The 16,163-nt window shown below is 41.0% G+C and overlaps 1 protein-coding gene across 1 annotated transcript; it reads left to right on the top strand.

The window, feature by feature from the left end:
* Nucleotides 1-4,505: 4,505 nt before the first annotated feature.
* Nucleotides 4,506-15,620, top strand: LOC119792477 (gliomedin-like). The gene is made up of 7 exons (XM_038299114.1): nt 4,506-5,025; nt 8,442-8,493; nt 8,585-8,602; nt 8,683-8,754; nt 12,897-12,980; nt 15,251-15,334; nt 15,445-15,620. The coding sequence occupies exons 1-7, from the start codon at nt 4,702-4,704 to the stop codon at nt 15,603-15,605; spliced, it is 795 nt and encodes a 264-aa protein (XP_038155042.1). The 5' UTR covers nt 4,506-4,701; the 3' UTR covers nt 15,606-15,620.
* The last annotated feature ends 543 nt before the right edge of the window (nt 15,621-16,163 follow it).

Genomic DNA, 16,163 nt, shown 5'->3' with positions numbered 1-16,163 from the left:
GCTTTTCAAGGGGAAATTAATTAGCTGGGTCAGGCTGACCGTGTCAAAGGAAGCTGGGACTTACCCAACAATTCAAGGAGGAAAACAGAATAATACAGATACATGAATGAACGTGTAAAGAAATCCAACTCATCTTTATGGAATTTTATTTTGAACTGTGGTTTAGCTGAAGGTTTTTTTTTAATGGGTTTATGGGAAGAACCTGTTAGGAAAAGGCTGTTCTTCAGCTTTTTTCTAACTGGTTATTCAGCTCTTTTCAGTTCCCTGAGAAACTTGGTTTCACACTTTTCACTTGAAATCATTTAGTATTTGACATGCAGGATTTAAAGCTGTGTGAAAAAGTTTTTGCCTCCTTACAGATTACTTCTGTTTTTATCTTTTTTTTCCACACAGGAATAAATAAACAAAAGAAAAACTTATATTTTTTATTTACTAAGTTTTTAGTTTTTATAAATCATATATGATTTAATTATTAGGTTGTTATTTAGGGAAATAAAACTTAGTTAATCAATTTCAGTTCTGTTCAGTTTATTTCTATAGCTCCAATTCACATCATGTCATCTCAGGTCACTTTCCAGTTCACCAGATCATCCAGTCAGATTGAAGTTTTCTATCTAAGGAAAACCAGCTGATTGCATCGACTCATTGACTCTTCAGCAATCCCTCACACTAAGCATGCTTGTAGCGACAGTGGAGAGGAAAAACTCCCTTTGAACAGGAAGAAACCTCCAGCAGAACCAGGCTCAGTGTGAGCGGCCATCTGCTGAGGCCCACTGGGGTTCAAGGAGACAGAAGCAGACATAGAAAAAGAAGCATAGATACAAAAAGCAGCTGTAAAAGGCGGCCTCGTCCAGGAAACACACAGCCAGGCAGACGAGCTCCGAGCCAGCTCCCATGTCAGAGGATGAAGAGAGCACATCCAGTTAGTCACACTCAGAGAAACAGGACTACACTGGAAAACAGGCAGATCTCCAACATCTAGAAACAAAGGTGTTGATGGCAGCAGCACAGCTGATATTTCTCTCCAGGATGGAGTCACAGCCAAACAGGAACAGACCAGATGAAGCTACTATGAGAAAAAGCAGAGAGAGCAGAACGTTAGAGATTGAACTAACAGATTCTGCAGAGTGGGAGAATAGAGATAGAATGAAGCAGAATTATGAAAAAGGGGTCCCTATGTCCTCCAGCAGTCTAAGCCTATAGCAGCAGAACTATAGAGATAGCTCAGGATAACCTGAGCCACTCTAACTAGAAGCTTTATCAAAAAGGAAAGTTTTAAGTTTTAACCGGCAAAGAGTGTTTTAAATAAATTCAGAATGGTTCATATTGGCCATATTTAAACATTAAGAACCAGTTTACAGTCCTACCACAGCTTCCCCTTTGCTTACACACATCATCCACATTTTAAACAGCCTTCAGATTATTATTTTTATTTATTTATAGCCATTTAGAAGTCAACTTATTGCTTGAAGTTCCAATTGTAGTGCTGCTGCTCTTCTCCAGTGAGCTTAGAGCCAGGGTCACCAACTGATGGCGAAACATGATGAATGAATGCAGGAATTTATTGTTTCAATATTTTCAACCTGTGTTCCAGATGCTGCAACAGGAAAGCAGCAGGAGAACATATCATGAACCTCACTATGACTCACAGAATGATGTTTCTCTGAAGTACTGGACCTAATAACAGGACGCACATTCTAAAACACACGGATTATTTTACTTCAATGTTCACTGTGATTTAATGAATTCAGGGTTAATCAATAAAAAATGTAAAGAATTTTCCTGGCGATCACTGAGTCTGGGAGCGGCCATTTTTGCCCAAATATAGTAGCCCCTCCCTCCTGCCATCTTCCAGCAGTGACGTCACGGTGCGGTAAGCCTAGCGCCATTCTCCCCGCTTTACAAGCTAAATCCGCGGTTCTCAAAGTGTGTGGCGCGACCCACTGGTGGGGAATTGAGACGTGACAGGTGGGGCGCGCCAAGTTCCGGTGTGTGTGTGTGTGTGTGTGACTATAAATGTAGAACGTGTGAGAGCAAACTGTCCTTATAGCTGTATGTTGCCGCTTTTTAGACCAATCAAACCCACAAAGTAATCATTACTAGCCTACATGCAGTCTAATTAAAAGAACATTAGATATGAGAAAAATTTCACCTGGAACTGAAGTGCCAAAATAATGATTGACGTGACGTCGGCATATTATTTGTAACGGAATAAACTTTCGCGCCCCAGTGTTGCCAACTCAGCGACTTTGTCGCTATATTTCAGACCCCTCCAGCGACTCTTTTTCAAAAAAGCGACTAGCGACAAATCTAGCGACTTTTGGAGACTCTTACGTGAAAGCACGTATCGTTCCTTTTCTTGTCCTCCAGCGGCAGGTGCTGCCGTGGGGCGCCTCTGTCCCAACCCCGTTCTCCCCCGCTATCGCAGGAGTCCCTCTCAGCGCTGCAGAGACACAGCATGTTTACCCTCAGCGTCCAGACTGCAAATAAAGCGCACATGCGCCGGGATTGACGGCGCAGGTTGATCATAAATAACTGAATTTGAAATATTTTATCTTAAATAAATAGGACCAGTTTATTGAAATGACATCTGACTCCACCCTGAGGCTCAGGTTTAATGCTCAGACTAATAGTGAATTCTGGTTTGGAGTGGAGAGGGAGTTTCCACTCATCGGGCAGAGAGCTGTTTGCATTCTTCTTCCCTTTGCCACATCATATCTCTGTGAGATGGGCTTTTCAGCTGTTGCTTCAATGAAAACAAAATACAGATCTCAGCTGAACATTGAGCATGACTTGAGAGTGGCAGTATCAAGCCTGCAACCCCGTTTTGAGAAACTGTGCAATGCAAAACAGGCTCATTGCAGCCACTAATGCAGGGATAAATAGACCTGTATTGCCAGATGGATTTCACTTCTTTTCTTTTATTAACAGATTTATTTTTTCTATCTTTGAGCTTGATACAAATTTTGACACAGCTGCATTTTTATTTTCTTTATTTTTGAGCTTGCTGTTATTTGATGTAGATAGTTTGTATTTAGATACTACTTGTTACTTCAATAAAATTGGAAAATTTTAAGATTGTTGCATATTTCATTAGCATTGTGTTGGGGCGATGGGGACTGGCGGGGCTTGAAAATTCCCCCTTGTCCAAAGTGGGGAATGACAGAAAAAGTTTGAGAACCACTGAGCTAAATCAATGGGAACTACTAGACACATCTGCAATCAACAACAATTATTGAAGATTTCCAGAGGACTTCACCATTGAAATTCACCAGAGCTATAGTGAAACTGACAATGCCCACGTGCATGGCAGCTGGATGCTGGAATACATCGGGTAAAAGTGAAAAGAGTTATTCCACCTTTCTGATTCCTGATCCTCCACGGACGGGTTGGTCGTTGGATCGCCAACTTGAAGAGGGAGGATTTGCCATCGAACTTCTGGCCAGAGAAAAAACCCGTAATATGTAGCCAACATTTGGAAGAAGAATGTTTTCAAGATGACTTGGATAATAGCGCGTTGTGACAAACACCAGATACAGCACTGGGACTTGATCAACAGCCGATACCGCACCGTGACATGTCACTAACCAGTAGGTGGCAGTAGTGTTCTTTGACAAACATGGATGCCTCCAGTAAAGAACATTCACATGAAAATTACTCTGAATTAAAAACACTGATCATTTATTGAACAGGATGGAATCATTTCAGATTTAAAGTTGAATTCTGAATATGATCGGACTTTTTCTTCAACTGTGGAAAGTGACGGATAGAAAGCTTTAGAAGTCGCTATGGGTTTTTACTTTACCTCCTGGATGAGTTCTGGATGCCCTCTTGCAGCATCTTTTGTAGATGGTGGATCTGACTGCAGAGTCTTAGAGTCTCTAAAAAAGCCTTTCAGACGCAGATTATTTATGTTTAACATCTGTTTCAAATTTTTGAAGCTCGGGGGAAACATTGTTCCTTTTTTCTATCAATCTTACTAAACAGTCTTTTATGATTTTTGAATCAGCAGAGACTGAAGCATCTCTCCTAAAACATGGCCTGTCCTAGTTGGTACGGGATCTAACATGAGATTGTTTGATTTAGATATTTTCTTCTCCGAAACATTTTCCTAATTGCAATTTCATTTTGTATTTATTTTGAGTAGATTATGTTTTTCTGGTGTTGCAGCTCGTTGCATGATCTGACATCTGCATGGAGGCGTGAGCCTTTTTGCAGCACTGTATGTAATATTTGAGAATGCGCTGGAAAGAAAAGGGCTTTTTGGACTCCCACACGTCCTTCTACACAGTCTGTCATTTACAAAGACTTCTCAGAAAGCTGCTTTAGACTCTAACAGTGTGTCCCTTGTTTCAAACTTATTTATGCCACTTCTTAAGCATTTAGATTGTTTTTTTCTGGGGATAATTTTGAAAGCAAAAGCACTAGAAGGATGAGAAGTCATAGTCTGTCAGCAGGATGTCATTCATGAAATATGTCTATTATACTTAAATCCGGCAATGTTTCCCAGATGCCGGTTGCGCAACACCGTGTGTGTCTCCACAGTCGCACAGGCACATTTTGACATGTTTATTCCTCTCCAGTAGCCTGACTGAGCTGCTCTCTGACGTCTCATATGTTGGCTGCCTCTCAGATATGTGCTTCTGAGTTTCACAGCTCAGATATCTCGGCAGTTGAAAAGGAGGGAACGGCGCACCAGACATGAAAGACGGGAAAGAAACTTTTCCCAAGTGGAAAACCTGGCTGGTGGGTACGTGTGTAGCGCTGCTGCTGCTTCTAGCCTCTGCAGGTCTAGTTTTCCTCTGGGTTCAGCAGCAGGAGCTGGCAGAGGAGCTGGGCAGGCTGGACTCCCAGATGCAGGAGCTGGCACAGTACTGCAGGCTGGCAGCAGGACGGCTGCCAGAGGAAAGTGGAAAGGCTGGAGATGTGAGAAAGCTCCGGCGCACCAGACGGAACCAGGGGGGACAATGGACTCAGAGAAAGGACCAGGACAAGCTGATGCTGATGACGCACACTCTGCTTCCTGTAAGATAACTCACTGCCTGCACATTGCTTCTTCTACAGATGATAGGATTTATCTACCATTCATTTTACATTTACATTTCTGCTGTTATTTCTAAATGAAAACCTTCCTTCTTCCTTCCTTTTTCCTCTTGGAAGAGCAACTACACTGAAAAAAAATTGAGGTTGACAGAACTTAAATTTTCCAGGCAATGTGATGCTTTTGGTTTTTTGAGTTTTCCTTACTTAAATTCACTGTGGTTAAGTTTACAAAGATTTTTTAAGTTCTGCCAACTTAGGTTTTTGAGTTTCACCTTTAAGTTCTGAGTTCTATCAACTTTGTTTTATGAGTTTGACATATAGATTTTGAGTTCTACAAACTCAGATTTTGTAGTGTTATCTGCAAGTTGAGTTCTATCAACTCAGTTTTTTTAGTCCTACCAATCGTCTTCACTACCAATCATTCAACACACAAAAAATTATGTTAATACAACATTTTTATTGCTTCAAGTCAAACATTGTATCAATAGATACAGTATAAAACCATGTTCAAGAACATAATCTTAACTGCACAGATCAAAGTAACCTGACACTGGACCAGAATGTTCTAGATTCGTAAGAGGGAGTGATGATGAGGGAAAAAACAGTAAGACACCGATTTAGTAAGAGGAAAACACACAGGTAATTTTTTGTGAAGTAAGTGTGAATTATACAAACTGATTGGAAACTTCATGAGTCTGTTACATCTATTTGGAAGGGTCTGTGTTTTAATGTTTCCCTTGATAAATACATGGAGCGATGGAGGAGAACCTGTTTCCTTCTCAACTCATACCCTGTAAGCAGGGGTGGATTCAGGAAATGTGGGGCCCTAGGCAAAGACAGGCAGGGGGCCCCTCTGAATGGAGAAGACAACACATAAAACAGCCCCATTCTCCAGATAGAGAAATGTTAATAGAATAGACATCCATTATCTGTTCTAGGTTGTGTCCCTCTCTTCTTGTCCCTTTTCTTCTTGTTTTCCTCTCTATGTTTTGTTCTCAGCTGACTTTTCATGCTGTCTCTAAAGGAATGAAAGATTTTTTCCAAGCACTAAGCTCACTTAGCTGATTGCTCCTTCCTGTGTTTCCTAAAAGGCCAAAGTAAATAACCCAGTCCTTCTTTTCACTGTAGACAAGCCATGATCTGCTTCTCTGTTCTCCATTTTTCATTTGGATGAAATAATAGCTGCATGAATCATGACAGCAGACAAGATAGAGGAGAGCAGGAGGCGGGGTTACCAATCTACTCGCTCTGGAGAGCAGAGTTCGCTGCTTTTAGATGTTGTCTCCAAAGTCTCCAGTAGCAGAAAAAAGTCTCTAGATTTGGCGCTAGGAGCTTTTTAGAAATCAAAGTGCTAGAGGGGTCTGAAAAGTGGCTAAATATAGCGACTAAAGCGCTAAGTTGGCAACACTGCTCTTTGCATGGTTTGTTTTCAAATGGTTTGCTGCTGTCTGTTTGGACCTTTCTGAACATGTGCAGCAAATGGACTGATCCAATATGGTGGACACTGAAGGGGGGGGCTGAGACACACTTAATATTATCAGCGTTCTGATGGCATTTTAATGAAAGGATTTTTATTAAAAACAAAATTAATGTGCACAAATGTAAAGAAGTAAACAGAGTTTTGTGGGCCCCCCAGGAACTTGGGGTCCTAGGCACCTGCCTAGTATTGCCTAATGGTAAATCCCCCCCCTGCCTGTAAGGCCTGGCACTTCTGTTAAGGCTGGTTATGGGCTTCAACACTTCATTATATGGTTGGGTATTCGGAGCTTGTTTCATTGACATTAAATGCTCAGTTGACGTTAATTAGGTCTACTTAAGTGCCAAGACTAAATACAGCTTTACCAGATATACTAAAGATTACTGATAAAAACCACATAACACCACCGTTTATTAAACAAACAAAGTGTGCCTGATAAAAACAAGAACAGCTTGTAAAGAGTTTCATGGAGCAGTTCTCCTAGGCCGGGAGGCAGCTGTATTCAACACAAAGCATCAGATTCAGGGGTGTAAAGCATGCCGCCACTGGACTACAGATCAGAGGAGTCCAGTTTCTAGAGAGGCTATTCATCCCCTCTGAGATATCCTGTGTCGAGTGTAAAGTTTAGAGCTGAGAGACGTTATGGGGTGATCTATTGAGGATCATTAGAATCCAATGAAAGCTAACATGCAAGTTGTTCATAGATAAACGCACACCTGTACAAGATAATGTGTTGTTCCCTTTTTACAAAGCACTACGCCTAAGAAGGTTATATTTGAATAATAACAGATTGCAGGATTCCCCTACCATGGGAAGTGTTGGCCTAGGTCAGAGGTCACGGATCCGGACCCAACCTGATTTAAAACATTTATAAATTACCGCATGCTGTCTGACGACAGTGTCTAATTTCACTTGCGCCTCTTCTCCTGTTAATACGGTAAAGCCCTGGGGAGCGTCCGGCTCCAGGCTGCACGTGATCCAAATGAGCCAATGAGCTGTCAGTCTGGGTTGCTGCTGCTGCTACTTTTAGACACAGCAGGCAAACCTGTGGCAAGCCGGGCGATGGGAAAGAAGGAGAAGACCATGAGAAAAAGAGAGCAGAGAAAGTGTGGACTGCTGGAAGAACTGCGGTGAACTGGTGAAAGAAAAGTGAAATGGCGTGCTCAAAGATGACCCTGCACATTTAGAGGATGTTTGGCTCAACCTGCTGCTGTGAAGCAGGATTCTCCACCATGAACAGAATCAACACTAAATCTGGATCCAGGCTCAAAATGAGCTCCTTGATATGTGCTTGAGAATGGCTTAGTCTCCGGTTAAACCCAGGTTTAAAGCCTTGCAGGGCAGCCTAAAGCCCACTGCCAACATTAAGACAGAAAAAAGGAAGGAAATAACAAACCATCAGTTCAGGGGTTTGAGAAAATATGGGAATCAGGAAATTATCTATAAACCAAACTGAATGATTGTTGTTCTCTACTTCAAAAACCACTTTACATTTTATGATTGCAAAAATGTTCTTTTTTCCCGATTTTTTTATTTAAATATTCACTGTATAACATCGATGCATAAAAAAAACTCATTTTATTTCAGTGTTAGATTCTGTTTAAAGTAACAGATTATAATTTAAAATGTCTCCAGACCTTTACTGGTTGATGATTTTCTGCATTTGGACCCCAATGATTTTTAATTGGTTACCTCTGGCCTAGTGGGGTAGAGCAGTGTGCTTATGCTCCGAGAAGGAGCATTCTTGGTCCCTGAGCCAGACCATTAACCCACACTGCTCCCCAAGTGGATGGGTTAAATGTAGAGATTTCGTTTCTCCACTGTGAGATCAGTGAAGTTCAATTAATTTATTATTTTAATTATTAATCAAAGTATACCTTAGGATTCTTATAACCAGGTCTATGTATGTTTTTTTTTTCAGGTCAAAGCCTACCTTGATCTTTGCAACAGCTCCACAGGAGTTTGTTTGATAGGTATGAATATTTTCTGCTAATCTCGTCTTATTCGTTTGTGGTTTCTTTACTGTTAAAGTCTAACAGAAATATTACTTCTCCTCTTTTTCAGGTCCACCTGGTCCCCGAGGTACCGGAGCCACGCTTCAGTTTGCTGTATAACTTTTTATGGTTTGTTGCTCCTGCATTAAAAGTATTTTTGTGTATCAGGTGTGCGTGGCAGGCCTGGCCCCCCAGGACCACCAGGTGCACCAGGCCCAGAGGGAAGACGAGGACGCAGAGGTCAGGATCCTTTTCAGTGTCTCAGCCAATGAAAAATGTCCAGAGTCTTTAACAGTAGCTCAAAACAGATGAAGAAATCCAGACACAGAAGCTGTTTCCATGTTTTAAACAGTCTGTCATTGTTTGGCTGGGATTGCACAACACGGTCATAACACTCACTGCCTGCAGGACATTTAGTCTGCAGCCGCTGCAGACGTGTTTACTGCACTGAGGTGTCTGTGATTCCTGCAGCTGATTAACGTGAATTATTTAACTTCAACATAAACTAGAAAAGCATCGTGCTAACAGCGCTGTTTCTTCTTCATCCAGGATAAACTCTTTTGTGTTGAACTTCAAAAGAAAGTTGTCGTGTTCAGTCATGTTTCATGTGACTCAGAGGGAGAACCAATTAACTCTGGTTCATCCTGTTTTCTTACAGCTTAGTCTTTGGTTACGGCAGTTTTTGATTGTTATAATCTTTCCTGTTATTAACGGTAGCAAATGTCAGTAAGTTCCACAATCTAATGATGTTGTTGGAGTTGAACAAAGACACATATTTAAACGCTAAAATTAATGGAAGCTACACATATCTTCTGCTTTTTTTTGTAGCATTAGAATCTTTTAACCTTCAAAAATTTTTTACATCAGACATAGATAAGTTGGTTAAACAAAAGCAATGAAATTAATTAATCTAAACCAACCTGGAAACCAATCTATGAAGATATTTACTCTCTAAACAGTCATTAAGCTTTGGTGGAGAGTAACTAAGTAGATTTACTTGATTACTGTGCTGAACAGAATTATCATCATTTTTTATGCTTGTCCATATTAAGGTCAGACGTCCAGTAAAGTGTATCCAGATGCATCTGATGCTTGCATCTGACCCAATGGCGTAACGACACAACAATAGGCCTGTAAGCAACGTTATCTGGGTGGGCCCCATATGAAGTGCAACACCTGATAAAGGTTCAGGATACAGCGACAGTTACATAATTCAGCCAAGAAGATACAATTATGCAATAAATGATTACAAAACACAAAAAATAGTGACTGTGCACCTTGAATGGAACCATTGGTTAGGGATGCACGATATAATCGGCCCCCTATCGGTATCGGCCTTAAAACTGAATATCGGACATCGGCCAGCCCACCGATATTTAACCCGATATTTGATCAGCTTCTGAGTTTCTAAAGTCTAAAAAAATAAAAAATACTACTTCTTCCTCTTCCTCAAACACTTTTTTACAGACTTAAAAACTTCTAAAGACGAGGGAAAAAATATTGATCCATTAAAATATCCCAATATCTTCATATGCTGATATATTGCCATTTAAAAACACCACATCAATCTCTTTTACTAATGAAATATTGCTATATGTCATCGTTATGCTACGAAATCCCCCGAAAATTCACAAAATGTTGCCATATTTTTATACACTATATTGCCAAAAGTATTTGCTCACCCATCCAAATTATTGGAATCAGGTGTTCCAATCACTTCCATGGCCACAGGTGTATAAATTCAAGCACCTAGGCATGCAGACTGTTTTTACAAACATTTGTGAAAGAATGGGTCGCTCTCAGGAGCTCAGTGAATTCCAGCGTGGAACTGTGATAGGATGCCACCTGTGCAACAAATCCAGTCGTGAAATTTCCTCGCTCCTAAATATTCCACAGTCAACTGTCAGCTGTATTATAAGAAAATGGAAGTGTTTGGGAACGACAGCAACTCAGCCACGAAGTGGTAGGCCACGTAAACTGACGGAGCGGGGTCAGCGGATGCTGACGCGCATAGTGCGAAGAGGTCGCCAACTTTCTGCAGAGTCAATCACTACAGACCTCCAAACTTCATGTGGCCTTCAGATTAGCTCAAGAACAGTGCGCAGAGAGCTTCATGGAATGGGTTTCCATGGTCGAGCAGCTGCATCCAAGCCATACATCACCAAGTGCAATGCAAAGCGTCGGATGCGGTGGTGTAAAGCACGCCGCCACTGGACTCTAGAGCAGTGGAGACGCGTTCTCTGGAGTGACGAATCGCGCTTCTCCATCTGGCAATCTGATGGACGGGTCTGGGTTTGGCGGTTGCCAGGAGAACGGTACTTGTCTGACTGCATTGTGCCAAGTGTAAAGTTTGTTGGAGGGGGGATTATGGTGTGGGGTTGTTTTTCAGGAGCTGGGCTTGGCCCCTTAGTTCCAGTGAAAGGAACTCTGAATGCTTCAGCATACCAAGACATTTTGGACAATTCCATGCTCCCAACTTTGTGGGAACAGTTTGGAGCTGGCCCCTTCCTCTTCCAACATGACTGTGCACCAGTGCACAAAGCAAGGTCCATAAAGACATGGATGACAGAGTCTGGTGTGGATGAACTTGACTGGCCTGCACAGAGTCCTGACCTCAACCCGATAGAACACCTTTGGGATGAATTAGAGCGGAGACTGAGAGCCAGGCCTTCTCGTCCAACATCAGTGTGCGACCTCACAAATGCGCTTCTGGAAGAATGGTCAAAAATTCCCATAAACACACTCCTAAACCTTGTGGACAGCCTTCCCAGAAGAGTTGAAGCTGTTCTAGCTGCAAAGGGTGGACCGACGTCATATTGAACCCTATGGATTAGGAACGGGATGTCACTTAAGCTCATATGTGAGTCAAGGCAGGTGAGCAAATACTTTTGGCAATATAGTGTATGTTGATATATTGACGCGGTATCGATCTATTTTACTAACAAAATCTCACAAGAATTTGCAAAATATCACGAGAGTTTGTAACAGAACGATGAAATTTCACGAGATTTTGAAAGTAAAATAGATCGATACCGCGTTTTTAAAAATCTATTTGATATCAGCATATGAAAATATATTTGAGTATATTATATTTCAAAGTGTCAGAAATGGATAACAAAACTGCTATTTACAATGACTACTTATTTTTGTCCAGCTTTAACATCGGTATCGATATCGGTTATCGGCTACATGAGTTTTAAAATATCGGCATATCGGCCAAAATCCCAATATCGTGCATCCCTACCATTGGTGACAGCGCACCACATGTCACAGACATCCCAAGTTCCAAAAATTAATTTCAGGGAGATGCTTATTGAAGTCTAATGGTAAATTTCCCCCAGTCTGTCTCCCTGCCAGCTCCCAGATCAGCTTCTGATTGGTTGATGTGGTGCTTCGAGCAGCAAAAGTAGCTGCAGCTTTTGCGTCCCGCGCGTCAGATACTTAAGAGCTCATGAGGAGCTGCTGCTTGAAATGAGCTGCAGGACCTTTTGCTGCGCCATGATGTTCGTCAACCATTGACTTTGCATTAGAGACTGACATTTTTTCGCAGGATTCCCGTGGGATGGGAGTCAGTATTAGTAACGATCACGTGATTGGGACGGTACAGGATTAAACATTAACGGGAGCAGACGGGAGCGGGAGCAAACCAATAGTAACTAAAAAAACTAGGATCGATGCCAAAAAAATAAAATATAATAGAAAGAAAAAAATGTCAGTACTGGCGCCGCCATTTTGTAGTTTTTTTCCTTGAAGCCTACACTATAATGTGAGTCAAAAAAACTACACAACCCAAAAACCAACAGTGCTTCCGCTCTGAGTTTTTCACCCGCGCTCAAAAACAACAAGAATGGGAGTGGAGCAGGAGCGGGAGTCATTCTGAATGGGAGTGGGAGTAATTTCACCAGGAGTGGGACTGGACAGGATTTAGATTTCTACTCTGGCCCGGGATCGGGACGGGACACCATTTTTTTCTGTGGGAGTGGGACGGGACAGGAGTGAAAATCCACTCCCGTATCAGTCTCTACTTTGCAGTAAACCAGCTGTTTCTGCCGCCTCTAGCGCGTGCAGTCTGAACGTAGCATTAGTCAACAAACAATAAATTTTGTCTTTTTTTGTCTAAAGCAGATATAAATGACAGGAATCAGTGAAATTACACAAAATTAGTTACAAAAAAAATCCTTTATACACATCTTTAGAAGAGTTAAAGATAGTTTTACTTCTCTCTGCTTTTTATCATTCATGTTTTCAGTTGTTACCTGCACACGTTTTAATGTGTTGTTTTCTTTTGACAAATGCATGAAATACAATTAAAAAAATGAACAAATGATAAAATCTAAATCTCACTTTACTTTCCCTAATGCCTATTATTTGTTTATATAAAGGTCTTCCTGGTCCTCCATGTCCCACCTGTTGTCCAACTGAAGAAAGAAAGAAGAAACCAGATGAACGAAAAATGTTTCCAAAGGGTAAAAACATTATTTACAGCAGTTTCATTTAGTTCTTTCCATGAAAAACACCTGAGATAAAGAATTCAGCACTAATTAAGAGACACTTTCTTGGAAAAACACTGGATGGGTTAGTTTGGACTAATTCTGATAGAGAAATATTTTTAGCTCCATTAATGTCAGTTTGTAGAAATTAAACTTAACAAAAAAAAAAAAAACCTTGAAAAACACTGAAAAGTGTTTAAAAAAATGAAATATGATAAAAATCCAAAGGATTTCAATCGTAATTATACTTTAAACTTTTAAATATTTCCTATATTTTATGAAAATACATAAATAAACATCTTTGTAAACTGAATCAAGCTGTTGTTCAGTTTCTGGACTTTTGAAGCAGGATGGACTCGTTAGTGAAAATCGTAAATATTGCTGTTATGGACTGTAGGAAGGTGAAGGAATTGGATTAAATAAGTTTCACTTCTTTGCAGATATAAGCACTAAATTATACACGTTATTCAATTCAATTCAGTTTATTTCTATAGCTCCGATTCACATCATGTCATCTCAGGTCACTTTCCAGTTCACCAGATCATCCAGTCAGATTGATTCAAAGTTTTCTATCTAAGGAAAACCAGCTGATTGCATCGACTCATTTACTCTTCAGCAATCCCTCACACTAAGCATGCTTGTAGCGACAGTGGAGAGAAAAAAACCATTTGAACTGGAAGAAACCTCCAGCAGAACCAGGCTCAGTGTGAGCGGCCATCTGCTGAGGCCCACTGGGGTTCAAGGAGACAGAAGCAGAGACAGAAAAAGTAAATGTAAGGGGGGGGGGGTGCGTCTTTGGCTCTTCACAACCACTATTGAGCATTTTTCCTTTGGATAAACAAGTGCACTTTCACAAACAACTACAGGTGCTTGGTTCCAGGTACTAAGAGATTCCCTTCCATACAGAAAGCCCATGTTCTTATCTTCAGCTCCCACGGTATACATGTCATATTAAATAATACCACTTATACTTCAGCGATAGTATCTAGGTGTTGCTTTATTGTATGTCTTGTACCATGTCTGTTGGTTGTGCTTGTCATGATTTTACTAAGGTTCAGTTCAGACCCAAATGCAGAAGACCAAACAGGGAGACCAGGGAAAAGGTTTAACAGGTTTTATTGAAGAGATAATTCAGAGAGAAGTGTTGCTCTGAACACTGCTCAACCGGAACTGAAAAGTGAGGGGAAGACACAGCGGTTAGTTCAGGCTCAGTGGGAAATTTGACTTGTGAACTTGGGGAAGAGGATTTGGTTGCCGACTCACGTTTCCAGAGAAGTTGTTGAATCCTTTACTCCAGTCTGTATGCTGTAGTTCCAGTGTATGTCTGATTCGGTGGAGGGCGGAACAGGATTACCCAGAATGTGGTTGTTAATAGGTGAACGGAGAAAACTGACTGCCACTTAGATTTCCTGCGGTACTTGACGGGTCATAGTGGAGATTAATCCCTTTCTCAGTGAGAAGCTCAAACGATCTCTTGGGAAAAGTGGATCCAAACCTCCTGTTTGAACCCAAGCTCAGTTTGAAGTTCAGTTGATCCTTCCAGGGAGAGAAGGTCCGAAAAATCCAGTTAGCAGGATGACTTCCTGCTGAGAGGCAAAAGACAAACAATGTTAAAACTCAGGTTGACAAGAACTCAGTTTGACTCAACAAAACTCAGCTTGGCTAGAGTACCCAAAACTGGCAAAAACTCTGGCGTCAGGTAGTGACAGTCAGCAGCTTAAGAACGCTCCGTTTAACGAGGAAACCATCAGCAGGTGTGTGAGGAGGCGAACCAGAACCAGGCGCCTCCTGGTGGAGGAAGGGAGACAAACACAGAAAACACAAACAGACAGACAGGAGTCCTGACAGTGCTTTTTACATCTCTTTGCAGGTGATGAAGCAGACTGAAGATGTTTTATCATTATCTCCTTTTTATCTCCTCTCGCTTTCATCTTTTCTCCTTTTTCCCGGTTTTCCTTTCTTGTTCTACTTACACTGCAGTGTCCATATAATCTGTAATATGCATGAATTATAATAAAGCTATTTATATGCATAAAGCAAGCGGAACACTATGGCGATACGTACTGCTCCACTTGTGAAAGTAAAATCTGTTGAGCTCTTTTTGGCATCAAGGCAATTAGTCATATTGCCAGAGCTGTTAGAGCAGACAAAACATTTGCAGTTTAGACAATGTTGATTTAGGAGCTGCAATAAAATTGGCCTAAGTAACGTTAATGTAAATATACATTTTTTTCTTCCACACTCAGACCAAAAAAAAGCACAACCAGGCAATGAAACCAGTGACGCTCGGAAACCGTCTGGACCTGCACAATCTCAGCGCACAAAACCTGGTTTGTAAACGCTGACAAAGGGACAATAGACCCGTTTGATAAACTCTATGCTTTAAATGTCTAACCTTAAATTCAAACTGCTCTTCTGGTTTCTGTCTGCTTTCATCCAGAGGCCAGCTCTACTTCTCTGAATGATAGCAGCGCCGTAAATGTCACACAGACACCAATTACACCGTCAGTAGGTAATAAATCTGTTCTTTTGAGCAAAGCCAGAGCTGACCATTATGTTCTATACAGTCCCACACCTGTTAAAAAACTATTTGTTTTGTGACTTTAAAGTAAATGAGACCATCGAAAATATTTTTAGGACTTTTTATAAGTAAAAATAAGGTATTTATTCTGTGAACTTCATAAAAAAAACTATGAAAACTGTGTGAAACTCCTTAAACTAATACACTGAGGAGTAGATCTGCAGATCCATTCTGAATGTGTTCATATTTTCCTACTAAACTGTCAGACTGAGTAGATTTCTAATCCTCGGCTTCCACTCCAAAAACATCCTATCAGTTCTGCTTTTCGGCTTAATTATTCCAAAACTTACCTTTTCCTCTCTACTACTGCGCTGCGATGTGCCGCCAAATAGAATCCAACTTCCTATTTAGTTCAGAGCAGACACCTTAAAGATTTGTCAGACAAAAGTCTGTGTTTAATGAGAGGAAAAGTAACCCCATAGTATGCTTCTGCTACCACCGTGTTTCACTGTGAGATTCAGTTGTTTTAGGGCTGCTTGTTCCTTTGAAATTGTGGTCCAAAAAAGAGAACTCCTATCATGGGGAAAGTTTTCTATTTTAATGTTTCATTTATTGTTTTTGCTCCAGTCTGTCCTGTT

The sequence above is a fragment of the Cyprinodon tularosa genome, unplaced genomic scaffold, assembly GCF_016077235.1.
Source record: "Cyprinodon tularosa strain WSP-4 unplaced genomic scaffold, ASM1607723v1 ctg1117, whole genome shotgun sequence".
NCBI classification, from domain to species: Eukaryota; Metazoa; Chordata; class Actinopteri; order Cyprinodontiformes; family Cyprinodontidae; genus Cyprinodon; species Cyprinodon tularosa.
The sequence above is the reverse complement of the archived record's forward strand: the minus strand, read 5'-3'. Positions and strand labels throughout refer to the sequence as shown.